Consider the following 19,800-nt stretch of genomic DNA (forward strand, 5'->3'; position numbering starts at 1 on the left):
AATAATGAATTTCTGTGACATGCTGTTTATATTCAAGAATAATCCAACCATATTTTTTTTGTTTATCCGCAAAAGCAACAGTCGATACTGATTTACCTTGCCATAAGCCCCTTTTAGTTAGATTCACATCTACTATATTTTTTCATCCTTTTTCTTTCACTTACGTTGGAAAATCCTCTTAGTCCATTCTATGTATAGTTTGATATTACCATTCTTCTGTGAGTTTTCATAATTCCTTTTTCTTGTTTCTTTCCCGACTTCTTTAGAGGAAAACTAATGAGAGTAAATTCTTCCCCATCTGATCTATAAACAGCAGTATCATCTCTTCTAATTGAAAAAACTTCTGGGAATTTTATGTTCTTAATAATTCACTTGTTTTCTAAATTAATTCTTGTACTGACAATGGGTAGATCAATATTCTAACTCCATGGTTATAATCACATCCTTAAATCAGTGTCTAGAAAGCTCTTGGCAAGAAATAAACTGCTCCCTCAATTTGAGAGTAAAGCAGTGCTCCAGCATCCACATCAATGTTTTGGCAACAAAAAGCAGTGTAAGATCTTTCCTGTACTTACCCCACAAGGTTAGTTTTGTTTAACAAAAGCACTCTAAATTTGTTTATTACATTGTAAATGCAGTGTGATCCAGAGGTAACAATGAAGTCAATGCAGCAATGTTTTTGACAGTAAAAAGTTAGGGGTTTGATGAATTTCAAACATACCGTAATTCACGTTTTTGTGTTACACTATCTTTAGTAATGCAAAGACCACAGACAGCCAATGTACATAGTAATTTCCACAAGAACATTCCAATAATTTTAGGTAATGCAAGCATTTGTATCAGAGTATGGAGATGGTATTGCATACTCTCAGGATTTCTTGTTGTCTTTGTTAGTTGATCTAATTAAGACAGCTAATTTGGGGCTTATCAGAAGTAAAATAAATCTTAGCAATGATGTGACAATGAAATTTGCTTTTATTGCTGTTAGGAAGTGACAAGTGTTAACAGTCATGCAAAAAGGACATTATTTTGGAAGTCTGTTAGCTAGAAGAAAAAGATGAATATATGATTGCTGGCAATCAAAATAGTTTTATGCAAACTTGATCTTTCCAATTAAATGTGATTATTTTTTTCTGTGGGATTACTAGATTTAAAATAATTTATAAAGAGACAGATTTAAATTTAGGTTATCATCACACAAAATTATGGTAATTTATCATTGTAAAGTAACCATTTCAGATTAAATAAGTAGTGATTATATCTCATAAAGAAGCTGTCATTGAGGCCAGATACAGAATTCAGGCTATTTTTAAAGAACTGTCTAGTGGAATCAGTACTAAATGTGACACTAGTTGGTGTTTTTGCCCATCATCTGAAAATTAGAGTTAAAGCTGATAGACTGCACAGACAATACAAAGAGCAACACAACAATAATGATGAACACATAGCACACAAGCATTTTGAATAATGTTTTATATATCTGTGGGAAGATGGCATTCTAAGAAGAAAGGGAGGATAACAAGGGAAATAAGTGTTTGATCCTGAACTCAAAGTATGGTGTTGTGACTGAGGAAAGGACATAGTACTAATGTTTTTTAGGCAGAGGAGTGTCATACATTAATAACAGTCTACAACAAAAAAAGATGATGGAAAGTAGGCTTGATCGAAGGAGGATTACAAAACTCAGCTTATTGTCTTTACCAAAGAAATGGTTAAGTGACTTCTGATAGTGGATAGAGCTTTAATCACCAAGGCCAGACAGCAAAGGTTTCTTGTCTGGAGGTTAGCATCACACAAATTCATATTAGAAAACACAAACTTCTAGTGTCAAGGGTACTTGGCCACAGAGGTTGCTCACCTGTGGAGGTAGTGTATGCTCCCAGCAGGGATGGTGTTTAGGTCTGTAAGGGGCTCTCTGTTTTAGGTGACCCAAGTGTAGGTACATGTATGTACAATGTTGTATAAATAAGTGTGTAGTGTAATTTCATTTGTGTTGCATCTGTCAGTAAAGTGTCAACATCTAACGTATGGCCTAGGACATCAGGGGACTCGGCTAGGGAATCATTTTGATCTTATACCCTTTGTATTTTCTCGGGCACAGGTTTAAAAAGAGGGTAGATGATACTTATTTTCCAGACACTTCTCTAGCTTGATGCTTAACACTGTCCTGAGCAATGGGAGCTGGCAAGCTTGACTTCTCTGAGATGTGGATATTGGGCTGGACTCATCTTTACAAGAAAATATTAAGCACCACCAAAATAGATCTTTGTTTCAAGGTCTGGAAGGGGCGTAAACATGGAGATTTTAGGGTCCCAAAGAGATTCATGTGAGTAGTGGGATTTTAGGTGCTCAGCTTAGCTGCAGTGATAGTACTTGTGGATGTGTGTAGCAGCAAACCAGCTCCATAGCGGGCCTTTGTCCCAGACAGCCAGGATCGCGCCATGAGTGATGCTATCCCTGGGTGTCACCATCACATAGCTCATGCTAATTGAAAAGAAGCATGGTGGTTTTGAGGGACTGTCTGAATTGGCTTATGTTCTTCAGAGGGATGAGGCTTTCTCATAAAGCCATTTTTCCTGCAGTACTGAAACATGGTATTTTTTCCGAAGTTCAAGGGAGAATGTTCTCTAAAAGCTATGTCTAATATGAGCCCATGCTGAAACAGGTGAATTGAAGCCAATGCCTATGTTCTATGTCTCCTTTCACATGTCCTTTTATGTTGATATTGAACTTCAGGGTAACAGAACAGTTTATACAATAAAAAAGAAAATCCTATTCTCTTAATCGGTAATTGTTTAATTATACTGCTAAGTAAAATAATAATACCTAATATAAATTAAAGTTTATTTAATGACTTTTATCTGAAATCTTACTTTTAAACACTTTTTTTTTTTTTTGAGAATGATAGGGACATTGAGTTTAAATATTAACTCAATAGTAACTGTTGGGGAAAAAAACTTATGGGTTTTTTTTCCCCCCTTGCAGACAATTAGATAATGATTATCTACAGAGCTGTAGGATAGACATCAGTGCCATGCTTCACACTCATCTCCGATGAGCTATAACTGGAAGCATACTCATTTGACTTACCAGATTTTTGCATCTTTATTTGGAATGCTCCCAGCAGGCACCATTTTTATTTTGGGTTACTGCTGCTTTCAAGGGTGTTGGCAGCGGTGGTGGTAATGCCTGCTAGTTAAAAAATAGCATTATAGTGCAGTGTAATAGCTTATGTTTGATATTTAGTATTGCCTTTTATCCTGTGGGAGTCCATGCTGCTTTATAAAGTATTATTTACACATAATCATTTCACTGTCCGCTTAAAAGCATTACCAAAAGATTATGGTAGAGTTTGGTATAGGAAGAAAACTACCCCAAAAATAGAATGCAGAGCATTTGAGGTTAGCCAAAAAAAAAAAAAAAAGGTGCCTGATGATGTAACACAAGCTCAGTTTCTTATTTACCATTTATTGTGTAGGTACATGGACAAGTAAGAGTAGAGCTCTTTGGTATCAGAGTTCCAGAATAAGTATTAAAGCTCTAACAGGTACTGCAGTTATGCTAAAGTTTATTATTATTATTTTCATATTGTTTTTATCTGTCACTGATGAAGGGCCTTACAAAGGAACTCACTGTTGTTGCTGTTGTGATATGCCCAAAGCTACTGAACAACCCAGTGCAAGTGAAGCATACTGAAAACAGGTTTCCTGTGCACGGATTAAAAGCTTTATTTCTAAGGATATGGTGCATGCCCTTTGCTTATGGAGATACAAAATTACAGGACCTACAATCCCAAACATTAGAACCGTGGGGGATTTATAAGCTGTTTGAGAGATCATCTTGTTCTGAGGTTGAATAGACTTTCAACAGAGTGTTGAAAATAACTTTCATTGACCATTTCTTTAAACTAGCTGCACTGGGTTTCCCCTGATGGACTGTGAAAATGTTAATTTTCAGCCTGTAGTCCATCAAGATGCTTTGTGCTCCTTTGCTGTCTTTCCTTCTCAGGTAAGTGCTTATTTGGTGTGCTGCTGTTTCTGACCAAGCTACAGCCTGTGACTACAGCCTGTGCAGATCTGTCAAATTACTGGCCCTCACAAGTACTGGTTTTAAGAGAAAATTTCATGACATGAAGGCTGCCTTCTGTTTTATGTTGACTGTTATAGGGCAGGAAATTAAACTGTTTCATCCTTAAGTAAAAAGTCAATTTGAAATATAACTTCAGTTTACTGAACTTAGGAACAGTAGAAAACATGTTCATTTCAGAAAACTGCTTCCTTAGAAGCCATAGTGACACTTACAGCTATATCATTTGTATGTTGACAACACACACAGGTTTATAAGCGTGTTCTTTTCTTCAGAAGTGTTGAAATGGAGTTGTGTTTTAATACCCTGCAGAAATTCTGAGAATTCTGACAGAACTTCAGTAAATCAGCAATTCGGGGATCTTTTAAAAAAGAAACAAAAAAAACCCCCTAAACCAAAACTGACATAGCTTGAGTAATCTTCTGAATCAAGAATAAAATAAAATTTTTGGCAGATTTCTTTGGGTAACATAATTAACAGCATTATGTTTAGGAAAAAAAAAATTGAAAGGTAATTTTATAGTTTTCACCTACAAACCCAGCGTCTGGGGCACTGGAAGTTGGATTTAAACTTCAATCCCTTGAGGAGAACATCAAACCTGAGTCCACCTATCCCGGTGTAACCACTAGGTGATTGTTTTCCCTCTCCCATCAAGCTGGAAAGATGATGGTGGGCTCTTTGAAAATGACGGCTAAAGGACAGTATGTGGCAGTACAGGTTTATGATATGCAGTCACATATTTATGTTGGGTATTGATTCACTTGGGTCACAGAAAATTAAGAATGAGTGCTAAGGAGGATGATCCCTTCTCCTGGGCATGCATAGCACACAGCGGGTGTTTCCAGACATCTGGCAAAGTGTCCAGTGCAGCAAGCCCCAGCCCTGCAGCAAGTGCAGCTGGCTTGACATTGGGAGAAGACGGTGCTTCAGACACATGTGTGCCTGAAATTCCCTCCGCTGAGCTGGAAGCCACTAAGCAATCGGCAGTTGAGTTTTCCTATGTAACAAAGCAAGCTGCTCTCTCCCAACTTCACTTTGCAAGGTGAAATGTCAACAAATTAAGATTAAAAACATCTGCAGATGACCGCTTTTTTCTTTTTTCTTTTTCTTTTTTTTTTTTTGATGGATTTGGACTGCAGACCATAATTCAGTATTTAATCTGCCTAAGCCTGTCAACACAGGGAGCTGAACCTCAACTAGCTACTGCACGTGATTCTCTCTGGGAAGCCAAGGCACTTGGCAGCTTGTTTTTACGGTATCATCAATCAACACAGCAGGCTGCAGCTAACTCATGCCTGTGACACCAGCTGTTGCAAAGCATTATTTTGGAAATGCATTGGTCATCCCACCACAGCGTTGTTGTTATCTCCCTGTGGGCGTTATCTTTTAATTTACTTTTGATATGTTGCAGTAAATTCTTAAGTTATTTATTAGCATGTTGGTAATAATATAGTACGTGTCATATGCAATAGGTACTGATCATACCAAAAAGCTCTGTGGTTTTGCAGCCCAAAATAAGCAGGCCAACTCAGATACTTAAAAACTACGTGAAAATCCAAGCATTTGCTTATTATGAAAAGATTTTAACATTGTATGAAATCAGAGCGTGACTTCCCCTTTGAAAGTGGCTAAAAGTTCTCTGAGGACTTAAGTATTTGATTTGTAAGATACTTAGCACTGCTATTATTTAAATAAGCAATAATGGATATATTTTTAAGCCGTTGTAAAAAAAAAAAAATACCCTGTGAAGTATCAGTGTTAAAATATCAGTTTAATCCAGCTTTGAATCATGATTAAATATCAATGATTTAAGTTAATATGGACTTAAATGTGTTATCAGCCCACTTTCAGCACTACGACTTTGTGCTACAGGGATGTTTTTGTGAGACATTTGTATTGTAGTAAGGGCATTCTCATTTTCTAGGCTTAAAGAACATCATTCCTGTCATCTTAAGTGATCATTTCATGTTTTTATCAATGACAGGAAACTTTTACTTTCCTTACTAGCCGTAGGATTTTTACCAGCCTCCAGGTAGACTATAAGCCATTAACCACTGTTCTTTTTGTCCAGTAAGTTTTATACTCATCTGGTTTCCCTCCATCCAGATGCAAGAGTATTGGGGCAGTGTCAAAGACTTCTGAAGTTGCGGTAAATGGTATTTACTGGTTTCCCCTCGTTCATAAACCCAGTCATTGTACCAGAGAAGAAAATCAGGATGGTCAAGCATGACTTATCCTGCCTATATCCATTTTCTGTTCCCAGACACCCTTTTCTCCTTCACATGCCCAGAAAGTGCTCCAAGATGACTTGCTCCATGATTTTTCCAGGGACCAAATTGAAGCTAACTTGCCTGGATTACCCTGGGTTATTCTTTCGCCCTTTCTTGACATTTCCTTTCCCCCAGTCACCAGGGAGCTCCCCCAGTTTCCATGACCTTTCAAAGACAACATAGAGCGGTGTTAGAAGGACACTGGCTAGTTCTCTTCAACACTCTTGGATGCAGCCTGTCATGTTCTGTATACCTTTGTGGTTTGAGTTTTCTCAAGTATTTGCTGATTCAGTCCTCCTCCACTGATGGCAATTATTGATCTCTTTCAGTGATGGCAGGGGCTGGGACGCTGACTGAGGCAAAGGCAGCGCTGAGTACCTCAGCCTCACCTGTGTGTGCTGTCACCAAGCCCTACACCCCATTCAGCAGCAGGCTCACGCTGTCCTTCAGCCTTTTATTACCAATGTCCTTTAATTACCAATTACCAAGAACTTCTAAAAGTTCTTCTTACTGCCTTTGGCATCCCTTGGCTTCATCTGAATTTCAGCTTTCCTGAGACCATCCAGATACGTCCATGTGATATCTCTAAATTTCTCTTCTGTAGCATATCCCTGCTTCCATATCCTCTGTGCTGATTTTTTTTAGGTTAGAGCTTTGTCATGACTTCCCTCCTGAGGCAAGCTGGTCTGATACATTTTCTTGTTTTGAAATTTTGCGAATTAATGTGTTCTTGCTAATGGAAGTTGTAGCACATACAACCCCACCCAAACACAGGTTAGAGCCTCTTAGCTCAGAAGTTTTATTAAAGTTATCCAGAACAGAATCTCTTTGTTCTATAATTTATTTAAAACATGGGGGAAGGAGGGTGAGCTAACAATCTGTTGTTTAATAAATATTTAGTCCTTAGATGATAATTAGAGAGGATAATTTATCTGAGATAATTGTTACAATTTATGGCATCCTGATGGATTCTACTTTGACAAAAGGATTCCAGTAACATAGATATTTATTGTCATTTTAATCAGCTGTTCCTTTAATCATCTTTAATAAAGAAATGCAAAATTTAATTATGAAATAGGACCCTTAAAGGTGTCTTTGGCAATGTTTCTCCTTCATAGGTTTAGTATTTATGTTTAGTATTTATGGAGCTACATACTCATACATGTTTAGTGTTTATGGAGCTAAGTACAGTAGCTTCAGATTGAAGCTAAGTATGTTCAATTTAATCTTAATGACATTTTTGCTCACTGTAAATATATGATATATACATAAAAGGTATATAATGAGTTATTTTTATTTTCAAGGGTGAGGGCAAGACAAACTTTTTATATAAAATTATTTTAACTTGTTATTGCCTGAGTCTTGTTTTTGTTACGAGACAACAAAGTAGCCATGGCTCACTTGCCTACCTTCCTGTGACATAGTTTGATATACATAGTGCATCCAAGAGAACGATTGGGGAGTATAGAGTGATTACACTAAGTGGAGCAACAGATGACTTTCCAGCAGCATCAGAAGCAGCATGGCTGGCTCCTCAAGGTTTAGCTGCTGCTCTCAACATTTTACTTCACCTCTGCTCCCTGTAGCAAAACCAGTCTTGTCCTTGGATGAGCAAATAGCAGTTTTTGCTTGTGCTTTTGGGAGGCCTTCAGCTGTCTGAGAGTTGCAATTTATTTTAACAGACTGAGACAAAGAGTACAGAAGTTTAATTGCAGACTCATTTCTGGTGGGTCCATAGATTCACATGTCTAAAGGAGAGCGAGTGGTGGTGTCAACAGTGTCAGTACTGTAATGGTTTAGGATAATCCATTTGGAGCTCAATATTAATGAGTTTTGCTGTGTGCTTTACATTCATTTGTTGAATCTAGCTCCATATAGCAGTTATTTACATTACTTCGTGGAAGTATGTTTAAAAAAATTTCTATGAAAAAGTATTGGTAGCAAAGCTCAAATAAGTCTACTGCAGAGACAAATGGATAAATACAATGTTTCAAATGTAACAGTCCAACCTGATGTCATTTGTGAGCCCACGGTTTGTAGTTAATTAAACGGTGACCCACATTTGCACATAATCCAGCATGTGCTGTGCCACGTACCTGTGCTTGCTGGTTTTATGAAGATCACCTGGTGTTGCAGCTCCAGGCAACCTGCAGCGTGATGAGCTTCCGTAGCATCTCGCTGCCTGGTTTGCTGTATGCATTTACTAGGCATCCAAGAAGCGTGCTTAGTAAAAAGGCATTAATTCTGAAGATCTGATGGGGGGCAGAAAGAACAGGATGAGGAGGCCAAGCAGTTTAGTAACTACCACTTTGACGTTTGACTAGGAGTGAGCAAGTCATGCTTAGTAGTCCTGAGGAGGTGAGCGGTGGGAAGAATCGCCTTATAGCCCCGTCACTGCAACTCCGTCCTTGTCCCTGTAAATTTGTAACTGCTCATGCAGCCTCCTCCTGCACGGGATTGTTGTGACACTGAATTCTGCTTAAAATGGGTGCAGGTCCTGGAAACTGAAGCCTGAACAAATTACACTACCTGAATTTTGGGATTGTGTAAAACGCAGACAGCTACTGGGGAGAGATGTATTAGTGGAGCATGGGGGGAGCGCTGTTGTGGAAGGGGGCTCTCATACCAGTGGCATTAACCAATCCTTAGCTTTGACTGTTGGTATTTTAGGTAATCTATTAAGAAAACTGGACTCGGTGCCCCCATTAAATTGCTGTTTTGTCTGATGTCATTCTTTATGCATCTTTCTGCATAAGGAATAAAAAGACTAAATGCAAACCCTTTTGTAAATAGCTTTGAAATCTCTGATGCAAAGTGCTTGCTGTAAAAACAGAATTTACTTACGCATTTTTGAGAAACTGATAACGGAGGGCTCTGGGAAGGGATGGACCTGCCCATTCCCTAACTGGTTATTAGGGCTCTGCTGTGTGTCGGGGCAGAGTCCTGGATTACCTCTCACTGTGAAGGGTGAGGATATTTAAACCATCTTCTCCTGTATGAGTCTGGTCTTTCTAGGTTTTTTTCCACTAACAGGACAAAGCACTTATAAACAGTGAGTTGTAGCGTGAGGGCAAATGACGTGAAGTAGTTTCTGTCTTTGCATTCAGTATGTTGCAGGAAGATGATGATAAAAAGAGATTTTCATTCCAAAGGGAATAAAACCAAACCATATGATGTATATGGCTGTCCTGCATGCAAGCTGTATCCCTTTTTCTCTCCAGTGTGAAAGTAGAATTTGTCACTTCGTAGTATAACTGCAGTTTATCTTCTGCTTTGTTCCTTTTTCTGTTCAGTTTTAGTTTTGAGATTGAGCTGGTATTTAAAAGCATGCTTTTTAAGAAATTGGGTTAAGAAAACTATTTTTGGTCAAGACTGACTCTAAATAATTTTTAATTAAATTATCCTCTGTATGTATCTTATAGTCTTTTGATGTCTTAATAGCTAAAACAAACACCAACTCAAACCCTATGTTAATTAGCCTTTCTAGCCAGAAAAAATAATTTTCTAATTCACAATTACATAGTATCAGGGTCTTTATACAAAATCCTTTTTTTTTTAAACTGCATCCATCAATATGTAGATTCCTTTCTACCTGTGTGCAAAGCTCTGTAAATTATTCATAAATGCTCTTAAGTGATTATTTGCATTAGTTTATTTTCAGATTAGTATCTACTACAGGTATCTACAGGTCTCATAGTCCTTTGTACTTATGTATCAATACACAGTTTAGTTTTCACTGTGGACCTCTCAGAGAAGGCATTATTTTTTGTTACTTATTTAAATGAACAGCTTTTTATTGAAATACTAAATTTTTTAAGATTTTGTTATTCGTTTTTAAAATGTGGGGTTTTTTTAAATTGTGATGTAACATGTTACTTTTATGAAAGAGACAAATGATTTCTTGTGGTTCTCTTAAGTAAGTCTGCAATGTCCAGCTGATGTCTGAAGTATAGCCCGCACTGTTTTGTCTGCCTGCAAGTCAAGGTGGAAGATATGACTCTTGTGCAGAGCATGCAAATACAGTTACACAGAAAACACAACACGGATCCCCTGCTCAAACGGCCACTTGAGAAGACATAGCTATATTGACTTTCTAGTTGCCCAGCCTGCACGTATAAACTCCTTGCACCCAAAGCTGCTAAGCCGTCTGGAGTAGTCTGTAGCAGAGAAATGGTTTTCTATTCTCTTAGCAGGTAAAGGAAAAAAAAAATATCGGGCAATGTGGAGGAGAGTGTTGTGGAAAAGGAGGGGTGAGTTGGAGGAAAACGGGGAGGTGCTGCAGCAGGGGAGGGGATCCAGGAGACAATGCAGTAGGGAGAACGGAAGAGGATGCCGGTTTGACTGGCTACTGCAGTAGGGAAGGATGGACAGAGAGCATAGCCTGGGATACGAGAAGAGGAAGGAGGATTCGGGCTGGCATTTTGAAGTGCCGTTTTGCCTACAGACAGGATTCTTTGGCAAATGTTTTGTTGGAGGCGTTTTTTCTTCCTGGAAGGGACTCTCTTCTTGTTGTAGGCATCTGCCTCTTAAAAATACAATTTTGGTTTATGCTTTTGGAAAGTTGTATGTGTGTCGGACACCCATCTTTAATACATCAATGCTCCAGTCATCCGATTTGGTCCTGGAAGAGTGGACAAAGATCAGGACGCGCTGACTTCCTGCAGAACGGGGACCTCTTCAGCACTGTCACTGCCTTTGAAGAAAACTGCTTGAGACAGTTATGCTGCTCTTCAACTATTTGAAATTGCCACTTCCTAGTAACAGCCAATATTTCTCATACTTAAGAAACCCTTGGTCTTTTTGACCATGCATATTTATAAAATCTGCTGTTAGGACAATTTGCTTGGGCCATACTACTGATCTGGTAACATACCTATTACTTCCTTTCTTCTGAGGTACATGTTTAAATACTGCTGACCTGTTGGGGGTTTTTTGTCAGAATTATGTTTGAATACTTAGGTAAAATCTAAAATCTGGTACTATCTGGAAAGTAATTTTTTACACTATTAATATTGTGTAGCTTATTTCTTCAGTTGAGATTCCCAGAGCTTATGAACCAGAAGGTTTCATGACTGTTGATAAAGGTTCAGAATTCCTTCTTGACACTGTATTTTTAAAACCCATGCAGGACAGGGAAAATCAGGCTCCTTACCTGCAGAAATGCCCCTTGTTTACTTCTAGGGACTGGGTAACTTTCTTAACTCTTGAGGACATTTTTTGGTAGGTAATAAACATGAGTTGTATTTCTCTTGTTTATTAGAGGATAAATAAGACACTAACTAAAACCTTGAAACACGTTTCTAACCTTCCTCCCACAGCAATATCCAGATTCATATAAATTTATATGAGCCAGGCAAACATTTGATGAGATCCAAACCAACACTCAGCATTTTGCTTTTCTGTAACCTGAAGCAATTATGAACTGCAGGGGGGGTCCAATTAAAAAAATATGAAAAACATTCTCATTATTTGTATTAAAGCAGGATGTTTCAAACAAAACTATGAAGTATAAATTAATGAGTACCTTCTAAATTCAGGACATATGTAGAATTGAAAGAGTCTATTACAGAAGTTGAAAAATCTATATTTAATGCATACACCCACTACATCTATTAAACTGGCAAGATAATAAATGTGCAGCCCTCCCTTTTACTTCAGAAGAACATGTTCAACATATTCATTAGCTGAGAGTCTTACCAGTCATTGCCAAAATACTTCAGCTGCACTTTTCAATTACTTATGGACTGTGCATTGCTGTACAAATATCAAGCATGCTAGCCAGTCGTTCTGGTCTGAGCACTCATCCCATATTGTTTGGGCATTCACAGTGCCTGCTTTCATGGCTTGAATGGCGTTCTTCCTGATTGCTTCCTTCCTTGTCTTGATGAGAACCGATAGAAAATGGCAAGCAGGCAGATGCTGCGGATGTTTACGCTAATGTCTGACAGCTAGAAGGCGATATATTCATGGAAGGGAAAAAAGACATTTCCTTGGGTTAGGGCTCTAAAAGGTAGGGGATCTCTTCTCCAGCCTGGAGAAGAGACGGCTGAGAGGGGATCTCATCAATGTCTACAAGTATCTTAAGGGTGAGAGTCAAGAGGACGAGACCAGGCTCTTTTCAGTGGCGCCCAGCGACAGGTAATGGGCACGCACAACAGGTTCTACCTGACTAGCTTCTTTCCCTTGAGGGTGACAGAGCCCTGCACAGGCTGCCCAGAGATGCTGTGGGGTCTCCTGCTCTGGAGACATTCGGAACTTGCCTGGACGTGATCCTGTGCAGCCTGCTCTGGGTGGCCCTGCTTTAGCAGGGGGTTGGACAAGATGACTTCCAGAGGTCCCTTCCAACCCTGACCGCTCTGTGATTCTATGACGTACCGTGAATCATATGGAGACATGGGCTCAGTTAACCTTTGAAAGCTGGTTTCTAATAAAGGACTCAAAACATACATGTCGGCTGGCGTATCTGAGTTAATAGCAGGGTCCCTTGCCTAGGCTTTCCCGCTGAAGGGGTTAAAACCAGAAGTGGTTGTTGCCCAGCATGGTGGATTCTGTTTCTATGAATGGTACAGTTTCAGGTGGTGAGACCAGCCATACCATGCTAAAAGGCTTAGTGGGTCTTGTGTTCAGACTCATCTCTTGGAAGAGCTAAATTCTCATTTAGTTAAGCGGGCAACTCTTATAGTAGCATTTAGAAACTGAATGCAATTGTATAGACCAAGATTTCTCAAGAGGCAAGTTTGTAGGTAAAAGTGATTTAAATGATTATGAGACTGCCAAGTGACCAACAAGTTTGGTTCATTTTGAATAATTTTATGTCACTTTTAGATTATTAGTAATATATAATAATTAATAGGGATGCGTTTTTGTCCACTGTCTCCTAGGCAGCATGCAACAGCCCCTTGCCCTGCTCTTCCTCAACTTTATTCTTTCATCTTAAAAACCCAACAACTACTAATAAACTGAAACGGCTCCATACAGTTTCATATTTCTCATTTCTCTACGATTTGTGCACCAGAATTTTTTACCTGCTAAGTACAAGAACACCTTAGCTTGAAGCTCTGCCAGCTTGTGTAAAAATTCAGAATCAAAACTGAGTATCTCACATGAGTACGAAGGTGTATCTTACAAATACATGCATTGATCTGTATAGAGGATGCCACTTGTAGCTGGAAAACTAGTGAATGATAGAACTTTTTAAAAAGCCTGAGCCACTAGATTATGTGTGTGTTGCAGTTTTGTTTTTCATGAGGATATTAAATCTGAAGCCACTGTTACTTTTGTGTTTTAGGTGCTGTAGCGATTTTGATCCCTCGCCTAGACCTGGTGATTTCTTTTGTCGGAGCTGTCAGCAGCAGCACTCTGGCACTGATTCTGCCACCTCTGGTTGAAATTCTCACTTTCTACAAGGAAAACTTAAGTTTATGGATGATATTTAAAGACATTTTTATAGCTGTCATTGGAGTTGTTGGATTTTTAACAGGGACGTATGTGACAGTTGAAGAAATAATTTATCCTACATCCACAGTTCTAGTTAATTCAACAGAGAGCATCTCTGTGGGTTTAAATGCTACAGACTTGGTGACTGGTTTAAAGTAATAACTGGGTGCTGTGAGCTATTTTGTTCCTTGACAGGAATTCTTAGATGGATGGCAGACCTATGTGTGGGACATATTCCAGTGTATTTTACATAAATTTTTGAAAGATAACATGCAGCCCTTCCTCATTCTGTTGTTTGTTCTTTCCTTCATTCCTTCCCATTGCTACCTGAATTAATAACCCCATGTGCTCTCAACCTCTGCCTTATCTAGTGAAAAACTGAGTTGATGTCAGGATTTAAAATATATACATGAATATAGGAAGGAAATATGATTGTAAGTTATTTACAAGAAAAAAAGAAGAATTCTTATAAAGATAAAAAAGTCAAGATGCTTTCCTCTTCAGAAGAGGTGGAAGCCAGTCCATTCATCATAACCAGGCAGCAAGTCTGTTAAGTCACTACTGTTTTCCCTCCAACTCCGTTGTAGGGGTTGGAGTGGGAGCTCGGCGATGCATAGGCCTTTTCTTGGCTGTCTCTGACAGGGGGAATTGCACCCCAGTGAACAGAGATGCTTTCATTTTAAAAAAGAGCAGCTGTGTTTTTAATTTCTGTTGTGGGAACCTAGACGTTTGCCATGGAGAAGTGTTTGGGTAGTTGCAGTTGCCTGGCTCTGGTTCCTGGGAGTCAGTGTGTCTGGAATCGGAGTGCTCTGCGCAGAACCTGTGACCCTCTGTTGTGATTTAACCCCAGCTGGCAATTGAATACCACGCAGCTGCTCAGTCACTCCCCGCTCACCCAGAGGGATGGGGAGGAGAATCGGAAAGGAATGTAAAATTCAGGGGTTGAGATAGGAACAATTTAGCAATTGAAATAAAATGGAACCAAAAGAACAATAATAATATTAACAATGACAGTTATAATGAAAAGGAGGGAGGCTGGCAGGGGAATGAAATCCAAAGGGAAGGGAGGAAAGAAAACAAGTGACGCACAATACAGCGGCTCACCACCCGCTGAGCCATGCCCAGCCAACAGCCACCCACCCCACCCACCCCATTTATATACTGAGCATGATGCCCCATGGTATCTTTCCTAGTTCAGGTCACCCTTTGGCTAGTTCAGGTCACTTGTCCTGGCTGTGTCCCCTCCCAGTTTCCCGTGTCCCCCCAGCCCTCTTGCTGGCAGGGCTGAGAAACTGGAAAGTCCTTGACTGAGTATAAACATCACCCAGCAACAACCAAAACCATCAGTGTGCTACCAACGCTGTTCTCACACCAAATCCAAAACACAGCACTGCACCAGCTACTAGGAAGTAAATTAACTCTGTCCCAGCTGAAACCGGGACACACTTACTCAGTCTTTTCACACTGGCTCCAAGGGGCGTTCTTCAAGCAATTGGAAGGACCAAGCCCTCCCTGGTTACTACAGCAGACCACTGCTGGTGGTGGGCTCCATGTCAGTAAGTACAAAAGCATTTTTTCATGCTGACCATCTTAAGATTTAAGCTGACAAACGGGCAAGACTGTAAGGTAAGGTTTAGAGGTAAAGGTGCATCTTTTATTAGACCAAAAGGTAGCTAGTTAGGAGTGTTCTTGCCATCTTATATGATCTGTTACTATATGTTCCCGTACTGTGAGCTGTTCAGCATGGCCAGACCCCTGCTACTGGGAAATGGCAACTGTGATGCTCCGTAGAGCCACAAAGGTCTGACTGTCCAGAGCAGCTTAAAGATTCATGATGTTAATTTCTGTAGGAGGAAGGAAAGGATGCGACACTACTTTCTAGAGCGGAGCTTGTCCCATACATTCATACATAGAAGCTAGGGGTTATTTGTGAAAGAAATTGTGATTTCACAGCACTGTGAGCTGGGGGGGAGCACCGAGGATGTCTGTTTTGAAGCCCTTTCCTCCTCAAGCGCACCACCTGCCTGGAGGTTGTCTGAAGAAGTGACTCAGGACTTGCTTTCAGCTACTGGTACTTTGTAGGTACAGTTCATATGAGACGTAATGTATACATGTGAGAATAGGATTTTTTTTTTTAGAAAGTAATCATATATCCTGTTTGGATTTTGAATGAAAAGTTACAGGATGTTGTTTATCAGAGCAATATTACATTTGTGATGCAAAACCATTCAACACCACAAATGACAAGCCGTTTATTTTTGTACTTTTTGGTAACCGCTGTCCTGACCCATTTTTTAGACCATTTCTTTATCCTTGTTTTCAAGTATACAAATGTATTTATATCAATATAAATGTATTTGTATCAAAATACTGTAAGCTTTTTAACCTGTTGCTAGAAGCCTGTAGACTGCCTATCTGTATTTCTGTTGGAACATATAATAATTATTTTCGCGTTCTTCTGTCCTGCCTTAAATAGGATCTAACACGCCTTTGATGGATTTTTGCTTTTTGTCTATTTTAGAAGAAAAAAAGAACAAGTTGATAAGTTGGGTAGAAAATAATTTTGTTCAGCAAGACTGCGTGCTGAGTCCCCAGCCAGAATCCTGATTTTCAGGGTTTGTATTTGACCTTCTGGCTTACGCTTCATAGATTACTTTCACTCCAAATGCTAAATCTATATTTTTGGTTTTGTTTTCTAAAAACATTCTATATTTTGTACAGTAATAGAACTGTATTTATATATTCATTCTTACTATCAAGAAACTCCTTTTTCTAAGGAATATTTTTAATTACAGTATTCTCCCAGGAGTCAGGGTATGCTAAAACCTCTCTACTATATTCATACATATATTCATATTGCTTGCCTTCAGTAAATTCCTCAGAAATCTAACATTTGGTAATCTACTATTTGGCACTACAGTGCTAGAGTAATATACTGCTAGATATATCTGTACTTATATTTTGTCTTCAGAATATTTCGCTAGTCATATACCATGCGATGACTGTATTTGAGCACTTTCATCTTTATATTGATGAGGGCGTTCCGTTGTAGTATATAGTTCAAACTGCATGTATTTGTTCAAGCAAGAGTTCTGCATAATGCTCTTGCTTTATTTTTAGTATGGACAAAGTTAAATACTTGGCAGGCACTCTAAAGGGCTGAGTGTCTGCAGTTACAATACTACAGAATTAACCTTTCTTCTGAAAGTGCCACAGAGGAGCAAACCTAGGTGGTTAGCAGAGAGGCAAAAGGTAACCAGCTTTTTATCCTAAAGGTTTTTTAGTCTTCAAGCTCTTTTAAAAGATATCGAATCTAAGTGTTTCCATCTGATTCATAATGAATGTTTACCTAAACCATACACTACACACTGATAGAATATATTTATGTGCAGCATATTTTACTTGACATTAAATACTTCTGCATGGAACATTTTTAATAGGACCGGAGGATTTAAATGCAAGTTATTTTTCCTGTTAGTTTTGCATCTTTCTAACCCATGTATGTTTGGAGAATGAAGAACTGTCAAGTCCATTCATGTTATCTACTCTGCATTGTGTCCTAGAGAGCAGCTCTGGGAAGGTGCTTCTGCCAGGGTGCAGGAGGACTTGACCCGTTCAGAGTTTGGTGGTGATTTTTGGCTGGTGCAAGTGAATACCGGTCTAGTACTATGAATGAAGGTTTGCTGAACTGGGTACCTCGAACCTAAACAGGGGGTTTTGGTACCCAGGTAAAGGCAGCATATCTTTTTGAAAGTCAGGCAGCTCGTTTAGACGCTCAACAGGTTTGAGGAATCTAATCTTAGCCATCAAACTCTGGATAACCTGGCCCGAATACAAACCCTTACACATCTTACTGCCGTGTCTGACCAGGGAGCAGCCTGTCAAGGAGCAGCTTTCCGGACTGATGTATTGCCACTGACTGAGCAGGTATGAAGTAATGTGTTTATGCAATGGGCCAGCGTTGCCATGTCTTACAACACTGTGTCTTTTGAATCTTTAAAATGTTTATTGGTATATTTTGCACAATGCTGATCTTCCTCTAGAGGGTAGGATTTTCATTATGTTAACACTCACGCAGTGAATTTGTGTGGCCTGCTCTTTCAAACAGAAAGAGTCAGGAATCAGAGTATCTTCCTTCAAATAAGATGAAAATACCATGTAGTAAAAAACTACTAAGTCTGAATAGTAACAGTGTTCCTGTGAAACATTGCCAAAGATGTAAAAGATAGGAAATTCTGTCAGAAACCTCTTCTGAATAAGAGTCTTCATTCAGCTTTTAAAGTACTGTAATATAAATCACAATTTAAGTGAAACTGAGAGATTTAATAGGTATGGTTTACATTACTATATATTTAAGATGGAAATGTACTTTAGCATAAGCTAAATTCAACTGAAAAATATGAGTGAGTGGCTTATGTTCCTGACAAGGAACAGAAAGCTATTGTATATATATATAAGTACACGCAATTATATTTTACAATATAATATTGATAACTGTTTTAATGTAATTTAATCTTTAGCTGCACTATAAGTAACTGGATCATTTTCTTGTCTGTAACTGTTCATCCTCAAATATTGGGCAAATAAGAGGGTGGGTTTGCCTAATGTTCTGTAACTTATCTGTATCAATAAAGACTACAATAATATTACCCTGCTAACTCACTGTTATCCTGCCTGTCACACCACTACTACATCAGTAGAAGAAATAGCTGTCTTAATGCAGAATTTGTCTTTGAAGTTTTCCAAGGAATGGCAAGCGATTGAATTGAGACTGTCAGACAAGCTCAAGAACTGACTTGTCATTGATAATAGATCTAGTTTCAAAGTCACATAGTCGCTCCTGAAAAATCCCACCTCCACCCCAAGGTTTTCCATGATGACACAGTTAAAGTCAGGCTTACTGCATCTTTTTAGAGGTGCTTTAGTAAATGAGTTAATTTCTAAATGTGCAAAAGGATCCAGGAGTTTCCACTGAAATTCCAGTTCCCATCTGGAGAACTGCAAAGAAAATGGCAGACTTTTAAAAATTGGGTAAGCTTTTACATACTTGGTATGGACTTGGCCTTTAAGTATGGAGTGTTGGATAATTAGATATGGAGGAACCGATATGAAAGTTCTGGAGTTTCTGTCTTAAATTTGATTAATAGTTGGAAACAAAAATGGCAGCATAATCTTTCATGTTCTCACCAGTTATTGGATACGCATTTGGAGATCTAATTTTACAAAAGTACTTGTATTCCCCACTTTAATACAAGGCCCTTTGAAGGTATGCTCAGTGAGGCATCCAGAAACACTCGACCCATTACAGAGTTGCCTGTATAAATACAATTTAGACAGAAGTAGTATACAAATGTCCTTGAGAGTGACCCACCAAAAACCTGTGTTATAAGTAAGAAACTTAGAATGGTCTGAAAGTCCTCTAACACCAGCAGAGAGACTGTAGCTGTTAGACTGGAAAGATGCATTTCGGTCTCCTGGGAGCCAAGAAGAATTTGAATCCTTATCTCCCTAAAGGAGGAGCAAAATCACAAGTATGGTCAAATTCCCTCATGGATCTGTTTAGGGCTACGTACTTTTACAAGTGGATTTTCAGCAGCACTCCTGCTTCTGAGTCCAAGTCATTTTAACCTGAGTTTTCAGTTCCTAAATGAATGCACAAATGTCATTTTCCTTTTTCAAATTCTCATGTTTATTAGGCTGAAAACGAATACTTCTAAATTGTAGTATGTGGGAAGGAAATTAGTTTTCAAGATATGAAAGGCATCTGTGAGGGGTTTGGGCAAGTGAATGAAGCAGCAATTAGTATTGGGTAAGATAATTTAATAATTTTTACCCCTCTCCAGTTTCAATCCCTGATCTTGCAATGAACTTGATGTATATACACAAAATAATGAACTCTTGTCGATCTGGACTTGGGTGTCAATATGAATATTCAGGCATAGGATATGTTGCCCACACATAAGCATATCTTGTCATTTTAGTCACTGTGGAGTATCTTGTGTAGCAT

The 19,800-nt window shown here is 38.8% G+C and overlaps 1 protein-coding gene across 4 annotated transcripts in view; it reads left to right on the forward strand.

Annotated features, from left to right (window-relative positions):
- Positions 1–18,442, forward strand: part of SLC36A4 (solute carrier family 36 member 4) — a 112,530-nt gene extending 94,088 nt beyond the window's left edge. For 3 of the 4 annotated variants that reach the window (XM_005230535.4, XM_055802063.1, XM_027777001.2), the window contains one exon: positions 13,645–18,442. In XM_005230535.4, the coding sequence (XP_005230592.1) occupies positions 13,645–13,952 (308 nt within the window). In that variant the 3' untranslated portion in view covers positions 13,953–18,442. The remainder of the gene's footprint in view (positions 1–13,644) is intronic. The other variant, XR_008746852.1, reaches the window with a different exon arrangement.
- The last annotated feature ends 1,358 nt before the right edge of the window (positions 18,443–19,800 follow it).

The sequence above is a fragment of the Falco peregrinus genome, chromosome 4 (genome assembly GCF_023634155.1).
Source record: "Falco peregrinus isolate bFalPer1 chromosome 4, bFalPer1.pri, whole genome shotgun sequence".
Taxonomy (NCBI): Eukaryota; Metazoa; Chordata; class Aves; order Falconiformes; family Falconidae; genus Falco; species Falco peregrinus.